The 13,061-nt window shown below is 35.2% G+C and overlaps 1 protein-coding gene across 40 annotated transcripts in view; it reads right to left on the bottom strand.

Moving 5' to 3' along the window:
- VPS13B (vacuolar protein sorting 13 homolog B) overlaps positions 1-13,061 on the bottom strand; it is an 856,590-nt gene that overhangs the window by 431,869 nt on the left and 411,660 nt on the right. For all 40 annotated transcript variants that reach the window (XR_013397372.1, XR_013397371.1, XR_013397373.1 and 37 more), the window contains exon 23: positions 12,676-12,910. Coding sequence is in view for 26 of the 40 variants with exons in the window: in XM_077943895.1 (XP_077800021.1) it covers positions 12,676-12,910 (235 nt within the window). In the remaining 14 variants the exon portion in view is untranslated. The remainder of the gene's footprint in view (positions 1-12,675; positions 12,911-13,061) is intronic.

Here is a 13,061-nt window from a genome sequence, read left to right as displayed (position 1 = left end):
ACAGGGTAAACCAGTACCACCTCTTCCCTATGGTAGGACATCTTCAGCAAACTCTACTTTATTCTTTTTTATTATTATTTCTTTATTACTTCATTATTTCTTTGTGATTCTATAAGTGAATTAAAAGAAGTGAAGAGTTATAAGCCTATTATAGAGACAGAGTTCCATACAGGGTTCCAGGAACATGGCAGCAGAAGAGACCAAGAAAAGAAAATGTATCTGGGAAACAGCAAAGATTGAAAACCAGGCCATGGAATTTGGAAATCCTACGTAGATGTTGAGAACCATAATGGTTTTTACTGAGCATTTACCAGACACTGTTTAAAGTAATGTATATCTCATTTAATCTTTAAAACCCTTAGGAAAAGATATCAATAGCCAGTAATACATAAGATTCAACCAAGGACTATTTATTGCACTACTCTTCCCAATAGTTTGTAAAATATCAGTGAGCAAGCACCATATCTGTCTTGTTCAAATCTGTATTCTCTATGTGACTGCCACATGGTAGGTGCTCAATATGTATTTGCTGAATGAATGGGACAAATATGGGAAATTTAGGAAAATAAAGAAATCCAAAAAAAGGCTGGAGGATTGAGTGGGATAGAGAGGACAGATGGTTGAAGTAAGTATCAGCCTAGGTTTTAGGAATTAAAAGAAAGAAACAGATACCCTTAGAATGCTGTGCCAACTAACTCCCTTGCCTATAAAGTTGTAGATTATGTTTCAAGGTGTACTGAATCAAATTTATGTCATTTTTATATTTCTCAGTATACTGAAAAGGCTTTAAGGTGTAAATAAAAAGGTCTCATTGTATTATATTTATTCTGGTTGCATTCACAATGATAATCCTGAGTAATTTTTTAAATTATTAAATTTTGTATCATATTTTTTGCTTATAAAGTCAGATAGATATTAACAGATGCAATATACCAAAATATTTCCATAAAAATAAAAGGTTTGAGTATATAATCTTAGTTACATAAGAATATGTTCTTTGTGGTTTATTCCATCTGGAATCTAAATAATTAGTCTCAAAGAATTGCAAATTTAATAGAAATTTGGAATCCCAGAATGATAAATAAGCAATGCTAAGGAGAGAGAAAAATATTTTCTCAGGAGTTATGAAGACAAGCAAAAACAAAGATAAAGAAAAGTTTTTTTTTTTTTTTTTAAGACGGAGTCTTGCTCTGTCGCCAGGCTGGAGTGCAGTAGCACAATCTTGGCTCACTGCAACCTCTGCTTCCCGGGTTCAAGTGATTCTCCTGCATCATCAGCCTCCTGAGTACCTGGGACTACAGGCACATGCCACCATGCCCAGCTAATTTTTTGTATATTAGTAGAGACGGGGTTTCTCCATGTTGGCCAGGGTGGTCTCGATCTCCTAACCTTGTGATCTCCCCGCCTCGGCCTCCCAAAGAGCTGGGATTATAGGCATGCACCACCGCACCCGGCAGAAAAGAAATTTTTAATTGAACATATGGTCTTCATAACCACCAGAGTCAGATGGTGGGAGTAATATTAAAACTTTAACTAAAAGCCAAAGTTGTTTTCTACAATAGAATATAGACAATGAATCATTAAGTTTCATTTTTGCTTTCATTATCCTGACTTAGTTTCTGTTTCCTGCACCCAAAGAATATCAAGGTATATATACTTTCAGGTACCATCCTTTTTCTCCTGTCATTTCTCAAATAATATTTTTAAACAAATTATTTATTAAATCAGTTCTTCATTTCCTTTTTAGTCCTCAAGCCACCATCACTGACTGGCATTAAAATCATTCTTCTGGCCAGGCGCGGTGGCTCACGATGTAATCCCAGCACTTTGGGAGGCCAAGGGGGGCGAATCGAGAGGTCAAGAAATCAAGATCATCCTGGCCAACATGGTGAAACCCCATCTCTACTAAAAATACAAACATTAGCTGGGCATGGTGGCACGTGCCTATAGTCCCAGCTACTCGAGAGGCTGAGGCAGGAGAATCACTTGAACCCGGGAGGCAGAGATTGCAGTGAGTGAGCATGCCACTGCACTCCAGCCTGGAGACAGAGCAAGACTCTGTCTCAAAACAAACAAACAAACAAAAAATCTTTCTTCTGAAAATACTGTGGTAAAAGAAACCAGTTACCTAAAATTGTCAAATCTTATAGCTTTTAGTCCTTATCTTATTGGCTACATTTATAAATGATCCAACCATTTATACATGATCCAATCTTATGTCTTCTATAAGACTACTGCTTCACGGTTTTTCCTCACTTACTTAACCTTCTATTGGTAGTTTCTATCACAAATTATTCCGTCCTTCCTCATCCCATAACATTACTGTTCCCCGCCTTGTTATATGCAGATCCCACTTCATTGGTCACTCTATAAATGACTTTGGATAATCCCATTTTTTTTCATGTTTTCCCTGTGGACATTTTGTGTCTCTAACTATGATCCCTCTTTAGAGCTCTAGATCCATATATGCAGCAGCTCATCAGATTTATTTACTTAAATGTCCCATGGATCCTTCATCATATGGACCAAACTAAATTCATCCATCTCACCGTGCACACCCAGAACTGGCCCTCTTTCTCTATTCCTAACCACAATATTAACTATATAAATGTGTACACAGACATCTAAGCCAGGAACCATGGAGTTATTCTACAGATTTTTTTTTCTCTCCTTTCCTATCCATAACTAATCCAGTCATTAAGTTTGGACAGTTTTTGTCAACCTTTTAAACATTTCTCTCTATTCTGTCCCAGTATCTCTTTCTTTTTTTCTCGGGCTGTGTAATTTTTTTTTTTAATTATACTTTAAGTTCTAGGGTACATGTGCATAACGTGCAGGTTTGTTACATATGTATACTTGTGCCATGTTGGTGTGCTGCATCCGTCAACTCGTCAGCACCCATCAACTCGTCATTTACATCAGGTATAACTCCCAATGCAATCCCTCCCCCCTCCCCCCACTCCCCTCCCCGTGATAGGCCCCAGTGTGTGATGTTCCCCTTCCCGAGTCCAAGTGATCTCATTGTTCAGTTCCCACCTATGAGTGAGAACAGGCGGTGTTTGGTTTTCGGTTCTTGTGATAGTTTGCTGAGAATGATGGTTTCCAGCTGCATCCATGTCCCTACAAAGGACACAAACTCATCCTTTTTTATGGCTGCATAGTATTCCATGGTGTATATGTGCCACACTTTCTTAATCCAGTCTGTCACTGATGGACATTTGGGTTGATTCCAAGTCTTTGCTATTGTGAATAGTGCCACAATAAACATACGTGTGCATGTGTCTTTATAGCAGCATGATTTATAATCCTTTGGGCATATACCCAGTAATGGGATGGCTGGGTCATATGGTACTTCTAGTTCTAGATCCTTGAGGAATCGCCATATTGTTTTCCATAATGGTTGAACTAGTTTACAATCCCACCAACAGTGTACAAGTGTTCCTATTCCTCCACATCCTCTCCAGCACCTGTTGTTTCCTGACTTTTTAATGATTGCCATTCTAACTGGTGTGAGATGGTATCTCATTGTGGTTTTGATTTGCATTTCTCTGATGGCCAGTGATGATGAGCTGCCCTGGTTCTGACAATCCTTTCTTCTAAGCTATAATGGCTATTTGTAATATTTAACTAATCTTGCCTTCAGGTTTCCTACTTTCTCCCATTACCCCCAATCCATCCTCTACACTTACCAAGAAACATTCACTGAACAAAAATGAGCTAAATATAAAACAATAGTATCAGAGAAGTAGAATGGAAAGGCGTGTAATAGGAGGTGGCATGGATTTAGACATCCCTTATCTGCTTGAACATAAATGATTGAAAGTTATCTACATCTTGAAACCAACAAAATGACAATGAAAAGGAAAAAACATTATAAATCAAAAAGGACTAATAAGAACAAGAGAGGAAATGACAGTAGGTGAAATATATCACAATTTTTTAAAAAATGCAATGTGTGTAAATAGCAAATGACTGAGGACCAGAGGGGGAAGCTATAAAAGAGCAGTCTAATTCATGCCATCAGTCCCAATACTCAAGAAAGATTGTAAAAGAGAATACAGGCATGACACCGAAACCAGAAGGGCTGTTTGAAAACTGGAAATGAGTAAATAAACCTCCAAATAAGTTTTCTATCTGGGTACATGTGTAAAGACAAAGAATAAATTACTCTTAACACGTATGCATCAAAGGCTTATATCCAAATATTTTTATAAACACCACCTTAAAAACAGAAAAAGGGACAAATTTATGGTTATTCATAAGAAGTTCATTTCTATAGTTTTTTCAGACCAAAAGAAAATTAAAATATCTTGAAATAATCTCTTTTTCTCAGAGTAGGTTTGACCAATGAGAACAACCATATGGTTAAAAAGTTGTTTCTACTTTATGTTTCAATGTTGATTATGCAGTCACTCTATATTCTCTTAGGGAGTATGAAAAATAGGCTGGAAATTTCAATTTGATTCAAGCCCTCTCCATCTGGTATGTGATTTTTTGCTTTAAGATCAAAATAAACTAACTTGCCATCTCAGTTCTTGCAAGAAAACAAAAACAAAAACAAACAAAACACCTGAGAATATAATAGTATCTTATGCTTTAAAGATGGAGACTTCTGCAGTTCTTAAGTCATTCTTGATGTATTTGAAGAACGAGATGAAAATAAAATAATTTTTCATACGAAAAAGACAAGCAGTAGATGTTGGCAGGAGTTTCATAGAAATAAGAGAGATTTTAAATGAGTATTGAAGGTATAAAGAATTATGGGAACTACATATCAGACCTTTTATAAAATCATTTGAAAAGACAGAGTATAGTAGTGTCACATCATCTTTAAAAAACATAACTGAGGGATTCTATTTACAGCAACATGATAAATATGTTGAATGATCCCTCTCCAAAAAAATAAAAATGATGACTATATTGTATTTAAATAATATTTATATGTGACACATACCATAAATAAAATTTATATAATGTTGTACACATATACACATGCATGCACATACACACCAAATGATATCTTCTTAAACTTATTAATGAATTTCCAAAAAGAGTAAAGATTATTAAAGCCAGGGGCTGAGGGAAGCCAGAAACACAGAGGTATGAAAAGTAAATGCCCTGAGGCACTTCAACGTTGGTTAAAACTGAGCATCCGTGTTTACCACTGAACCGAAGACAAGTTAAGTCTGACTGAAGATAAAGCCTGAAGCTAACTCACATTTGCAGAAAATAATAGAAGATAAAGCTGGCATGCAACTGGCTAGGATATTCATGTACAGGTAAACTAGAAATAAAGTTGTCTGCTCTTCCCTTCTGTATATGATCCTCTCACAAACGCTGCCAGAAAATGAAACCTTGAATAGAGGGGGGAAAAAACCCACAATCACAAACCAGCCCTCATAAGAGGCTGCAGCTTAAATTTTTATTACCTAAGTGGCATAAAAAGCTTTTATCAAGAATTTAGTTTCAAATTGTTCTGAACTCGTAGTGCCACCAACATGTTGGAAGTAAATTCAGGCCTGCATAGGAGGAATCTTTCAGACCAGTCTTCAAAACATTTCTACAGAGAAATTTCTAAGGAAAATAAGGAGCACAGAAAAGAAAAGAATAAACAAGAAATATTAGGTATAGTAGGCAAGAGTCAGCAGAAATTAGGCAATCATATACATTAAATGTTTCATGTACAAAGAAATAAAAGGAAGCCTTAAAAATATTAATATAAATAAAGAGTTTTAAATAGAATCAAGATAAAAAGAATATCCCATGTAAAATTTTAAATTCAATAAAAGCGCTATTCAATAAGTGCTATGAAGTTCAAAAATAGGAAAACCAATTTATGGTTTTAGATGTCAAACACAATTTGCCTCCAAGAGATCTTCTGAGTACTGAGAATATTCTTGATCTCTATTCAGGTGCTAGTAACATGTATGGGTTTATCTGACGAAAATGTAGCCAGTTGTATACTTAGTGTTGTACCATTTTCTGTATGTTAGACTTTCATACAGTTGACATTGAAAAATTCAATGAACAACTTTAACAAAATATTAGACACAACTGAAAAAAAAATGAACTAGATTAAAGAGATTAACTGGAATGCAGGTCAGCAAGTCAAAGAGAAAAAACATCAAAGAGTGAAGAAGCAACATGGAAAATACAGCAAAAAAACCAAAAAAGTCCAACATATGTATGGAAAGAAAGAAGTAGAGGCAATATCTGAATAAATTATGCCAGAAAACTTGCAGAACTCATATTCTCCAATATTAAAACTTTAAAACACAAAGACTGAGAAGATCCTTAAAGAACCCAGAGCAAAAGGACAAAGGACCTCCAAGGAAACATGAAATGACATTGTATCTCCTAAAAGGCCAATGAAAAGCAACAGTCTGCACAACAGTATCTTTAATGAGCTGGGAGAAAATAACTATAAACAAGGATTTATATACCCAGAAAATATCTTTCAAAAAAAAAAAAAAGGCAAAGAAACAAAATTGAGTTTGCTAACATTAGATCATCACAAAAACAGCTTCTAAAGGATGTACTTCAGGCAGAAATAAATGAATTGAGAAAGAAGGAAGGGCTAAGCTGTGAAAAGGAATGACGACTAAAGCACTAGCATATAGGTAGGCAAATGTGGCTCATGACCAAATGCAGCCAACCACCAGATTCTTTAAATAAAGTTTTATTGGAACACAGTCATACCAGTGTATTGACATATTGTCTATGGCTGCCTCTGCACTATAAAGCATGGTAGGGTAGTTAAAACAGAAACCATATAGCTGATGAAACAAAATATTTACTATCTGGCACTTTGTTGAGAAAGTTTTCCAACCTCTGCCTTAGTTCTATATATGCCAAATCTAAGCAATTATATTACAAAATAATGATATCAAGTTTTAAAAATAAAAGGAAATATATGACAATAACCTCTTAATCTGGAGAGAAGGATTAAAGTGTTTTAAGAACTGTGTTGTTCAGGTGGAGAGTAAATAGACTGATTTACTACATCATTTAATAAATTAAATATGCATCTTAATATTTCTAAAACTAAATCATACTTTGTGGAAATGGTGTTAATTTCTAATATCAAAAAATAGTGAGAATATAATTTCCAATATATCACAGGAAAACTTGTTACATTATGCTTATATTTATGTATTATATATTACATAATATATATTCTTTACATAATTCTGCATTATATATTATATACTTTATGTAATTATGTAAAATAAAATTACATATTTATATAATTTATAATTATAATAAAATAGTATGTATTACATATTTTATATCATGTATTATATATATTTAGTTAACTAATTTACAGAGACAGGGTCTTGCTTTGTTGCCCAGGCTGGAGTGCAGTGGTGCAATCATAGCTTGCTGCATCCTGGAACTCCTGGACTCCAGCAATCCTCCCACCTCAACCTCCCATGTAGCTAGGACTATAGGCGCAAGCCACCACATCTGGGTAATTTTTAAATTTTTTGTAGAGATGAAGTCTTGACAAATGTTTATACTATAAAATTTATAATATCAATTTATATTATATAAGTTTATAATATAACTTCATATTATAAAAATTTTATATTACAAATGTTTATATGACAGAGAAAACCATCAAGGAAGTGAAAATATAATGTATAGAATAGGAGAAAATACTTGCAAATCATGTATTTTATAAGGGTCTAGTATCTAGAATATAATAAATAACTCCTACAACTCAACTATAAGATGGCAAGTAACTCAACTAAAAAGTGGGCAAAAGATTTGAATAGAAGAAAATATTAGGTGGGGCAGGGTGACTCATGCCTATAATCCCAGTGCTTTTAGAGGCTGAGGGAGGTGGATCACTTGAGCCCAGGAGTTCGAGACCAACCTGCAAAACATGGTGAAACCCCACCTCTACAAAAAAATTTAAAAATTAGATGGGCATGGTGGTGTGTGCCTGCAGTCCCAGCTACTCAGGTGGGAGGATCAATTGAGCTCAGGAGGTCAAGGGGGCAGCGAGCCGTGATTGCACCACCGCACTTCAGCCTGGGCAAGAAGAAAACCCGATCCAAAAAAAGAAATAAAAAGAAATAAAATATTAAAGAAGATATACAAATGGCCAACAAGCACATGAAAATAAGTTCAACATTATTAGTCATTAGGGAAATGCAAACCAAAACCACAGTGAGATTCCACTTCACACCACTTTTACCATTTTTATAGTAAAAATAAACACCATTTTCATAAAGTAAGCTTTAGTTTTATAAATATTAAGATGAGTATTTAGTATATTAAATGATGTAGTAAATCAATCTATTTACTCTCTGCCTAGCAACAGAGTTCTTAAAAACACTTTAGGAGATTTTGGGCTGAGACAATGGGGTTTTCTAAATATACAATCATGTCATCTGCAAACAGGGACAATTTGACTTCTTCTTTTCCTAACTGAATACCCTTTATTTCTTTCTCTTGCCTGATTGCCCTAGCCAGAACTTCCAACACTATGTTGAATAGGAGTGGTGAGAGAGGGCATCCCTGTCTTGTGCCAGTTTTCAAGGGGAATTTTTCCAGTTTTTGCCCATTCAGTATGATATTGGCTGTGGGTTTGTCATAAATAGCTCTTATTATTTTGAGATACGTTCCATCAATACCGAATTGATTGAGCGTTTTTAGCATGAAGAGCTGTTGAATTTTGTCAAAGGCCTTTTCTACATCTACTGAGATAATCATGTGGTTTTTGTCTTTGGTTCTGTTTATATGCTGGATTACGTTTATTGATTTGCGTATATTGAACCAGCCTTGCATCCCAGGGATGAAGCCTACTTGATCATGGTAGATAAGCTTTTTGATGTGCTGCTGGATCCGGTTTACCAGTATTTTATTGAGGAGTTTTGCATCGATGTACATCAGGGATATTGGTCTAAAATTATCTTTTTTTGTTGTGTCTCTGCCAGGCTTTGGTATCAGGATGATGTTGGCCTCCTTAAGCTGATAAGAAACTTCAGCAAAGTCTCAGGATACAAAATTAATGTGCAAAAATCACAAGCATTCTTATACACCAGTAACAGACAAACAGAGAGCCAAATCATGAGCGAACTCCCATTCACAACTGCTTCAAAGAGAATAAAATACCTAGAAATCCAACTTACAAGGGATGTAAAGGACCTCTTCAAGGAGAACTACAAACCACTGCTCAGTGAAATAAAAGAGGACACAAACAAATGGAAGAACATACCATGCTCATGGATAGGAAGAATCAATATCGTGAAAATGGCCATATTGCCCAAAGTAATTTATAGATTCAATGCCATCCCCATCAAGATACCAATGAGTTTCTTCACAGAATTGGGAAAAACTGCTTTAAAGTTCATATGGAACCAAAAAAGAGCCCGCATTGCCAAGACAATCCTAAGTCAAAAGAACAAAGCTGGAGGCATCACGATACCTGACTTCAGACTATACTATAAGGCTACAGTAACCAAAACAGCATGGTACTGGTACCAAAACAGATATAGACCAATGGAACAGAACAGAGTCCTCAGAAATAATACCACACATCTACAGCCATCTGATCTTTGACAAACCTGAGAAAAACAAGAAATGGGGAAAGGATTCCCTATTTAATAAATGGTGCTGGGATAATTGGCTAGCCATAAGTAGAAAGCTGAAACTGGATCCTTTCCTTACTCCTTATATGAAAATTAATTCAAGATGGATTAGAGACTTAAATGTTAGACCTAATACCATAAAAACCCTAGAAGAAAACCTAGGTAATACCATTCAGGACATAGGCATGGGCAAGGACTTCATGTCTGAAACACCAAAAGCAACAGCAACAAAAGCCAAAATTAACAGATAGGATCCAATTAAACTAAAGAGCTTCTGCACAGCAAAAGAAACTACCATCAGAGTGAACAGGCAACCTACAGAATGGGAGAACATTTTTGCAATCTACTCATCTGACAAACGGCTAATATCCAGAACCTACAAAGAACTCAAATAAATTTACAAGAAAAAAACAAACAACCCCATCAAAAAGTGGGCAAAGGATATGAACAGACATTTCTCAAAAGAAGACATTCATACAGCCAACAGACACATGAAAAAATGCTCATCATCACCGGCCATCAGAGAAATGCAAATCAAAACCATAATGAGATACCATCTCACACCAGTTAGAATGGCAATCATTAAAAAGTCAGGAAACAACAGGTGCTGGAGAGGATGTGGAGGAATAGGAACACTTTTACACTGTTGGTGGGATTGTAAACTAGTTCAACCATTATGGAAAACAGTATGGCGATTCCTCAAGGATCTAGAACTAGAAGTACCATATAACCCAGCCATCCCATTACTGGGTATATGCCCAAAGGATTACAAATCATGCTGCTATAAAGACACATGCACACGTATGTTTATTGCGGCACTATTCACAATAGCAAAGACTTGGAATCAACCCAAATGTCCATCAGTGAGAGACTGGATTAAGAAAGTGCGGCACATATACACCATGGAACACTATGCAGTCATAAAAAGGGATGAGTTTGTGTCCTTTGTAGGGACATGGATGCAGCTGGAAACCATCATTCTCAGCAAACTATCGCAAGAACAGAAAACCAAACACCGCCTGTTCTCACTCATAGGTGGGAACTGAACAATGAGATCACTTGGACTCGGGAAGGGGAACATCACACACTGGGGCCTATCACGGGGAGTGGGGATGGGGGAGGGATTGCATTGGGAGTTATACCTGATGTAAATGATGAGTTGTTGGGTGCTGACGAGTTGATGGATGCAGCACACCAACATGGCACAAGTATACATATGTAACAAACCTTCACATTATGCACATGAACTTAAAGTATAATAATAACAAAAAAAAGAAGAAGAAGAAGAAGAAAAAAAAAAACACTTTAATTTGTCCAGGCACAGTGGCTCACGCCTGTAATCCCAACACTTTGGGTGGTCAAGGTGGATCGGTGGATCACGAGGTCAGGAATTCGAGACCAGCCTGGCCAATATGGTGAAATCTGACTCTATTGAAAATACAAAAATTAGCTGGGTATGGCAGCAAGTGCCTGTATTCCCAGCTGCTTCGGAGGCTGAGGCAGGAGAATCGTTTGAACCTGGGAGGCAGAGGCTACAGTGAGCCAGAACTGTGCCACTGCACTCCAGCCTAGGTGACAGAGCAATACTCCATCTCAAAAAAAAACAAAAAACAAAAAACAAAAAATTAACACTTTAAATTAATTGTTCTCTCCAGTTTAAGAGGTTATTGTCTAGGATGGCTAGAACAAAAAAAAAAAGAAAAGAAAAGAAACAAAGCGGATAATAACAAATAGTGACAAAGATGTGAAAAAATTAGAACCTTTGTACATTAATGTGGTATTGTAAAATGGTGCAGACAGTTTAGATAACAGTCTAACAATTCCTGAAAAGCTCAAACATAGTTACTATACGACGCAACAATTTTACTCCTGGGCATATAGCTAAAAAAAATTAAAACAAATCCACACAAAAATCCTGTAAAAAAAAGTTTATACCAGGATTTTTCATAAAAGTCAAAAAGTGAAAACAAACTCAACTGTCCATCGACTGATGAATGAATCAAGAAAATTTGGTATCTCCATAAGATAGAATACTATTCAGCCATAAAAACAATAAAGACTGCTACAACATAAATCAATCTTAAAAATATTACAGTAAATGAAAGAAACCAGTCACAAAAGATCATACACTCTAAAAATATTCCCTTTCACCTTAAAATTCTGTGACTGTATAATAACAGTATTCATATTATTAAGGACCAAAAATGTCTCTTACTGAAATCATGCTTTCTTTTAATAAATATAAGAAAAGTAGAATTTGACAGAAATTTCAGTATAGAGAAAAGGAGAGAGAAACCAACATCAAAGTAGAGGTCAAAAATTTCACAGGCTATGTCTGCTTTTCAGTGACAGTATGTAGAAATTTCAATGGTATCAGGATTCATACACTTACATCCTAATAATATGAACAAGGTGTTGACCTGTTTAGTACTGTCAAAAATTTGAGCCTTGTTATTATAACATATATTCAGATTACTTACTTTATGACTCAAAATTTTTCCAGGTTCACATTTTGTTTGAAATGAACATGCCAAAGTTCAAAAGCTTATGAATTCATAACTGAAAACACGGCAATATGAGAAATCAAATATATATATATTGGAAAAAGGATCATGACTTTAATCATCATATAATTACTTTGTATAAACAAATGAGAAATCTAAAAATGCATTACGCTTGCTAAATACTATATTCACGCAGTTATTTTTATATATAATACATTCATTCATAAATCAAGTAGCTTAAATTAGATCAGTCTACTTATCATTCTTAGTTTAGCCTAATGTTAATATCCAAAACCAACTTTCTTCCCAAGTTAATTCTTCCTATGTTTGTTTTTTAGTGATTATATTATATTGTATATGATCTTTTATATATAACATATATGTGAATATGTGACTAAGATTAAAATATATGGATGGCAATAAATGGCATCACTTAGTTCATTTACTTTGGTCAGGAAAATCTTTCAATGAGAAGACTGATTTGCTTATACACTGAAACATTTAAAAACACCAACAAATCTAAAAATGTCCATATAAAATATTAACCATAGGAAAAAAATTTTTAAATATACCTTCTTCGAGGATGGGTCGTGGGATAACAAATGGAATCTCCTGAAGAGGTTCCATGTACTTGTGCCCAGCACTAATAATCTTTATTTGAGGCAAACAGAGGACAAGTGTTCCTGGCATACTGGTTTGTCCATGGTACCAACTTCTCACTGTTCCAGGAATGTCACCAGATATAATTGTACTTGGGGAAGGCAGGCTATCATTTGGAATAAACACACAACAAGATTGTACTTCAAGCTAGAAAAGAAAAGCAGAATTAAAATATTTGGATCAGACTAAATATACCTTCAAACACCTAATATCTTCACCAGAATAAACAACCAAAAAAGTAAACGTTCCATATTTATGACTTATTTGATGACTTATCTTTATGACTTATTTTCACTAA

Source organism: Macaca mulatta, chromosome 8 (assembly GCF_049350105.2).
Source record: "Macaca mulatta isolate MMU2019108-1 chromosome 8, T2T-MMU8v2.0, whole genome shotgun sequence".
In the NCBI taxonomy this organism is placed as follows: domain Eukaryota; kingdom Metazoa; phylum Chordata; class Mammalia; order Primates; family Cercopithecidae; genus Macaca; species Macaca mulatta.
Note: the sequence above shows the minus strand (reverse complement) of the source record. Positions and strands in the feature narration are given on the sequence as shown.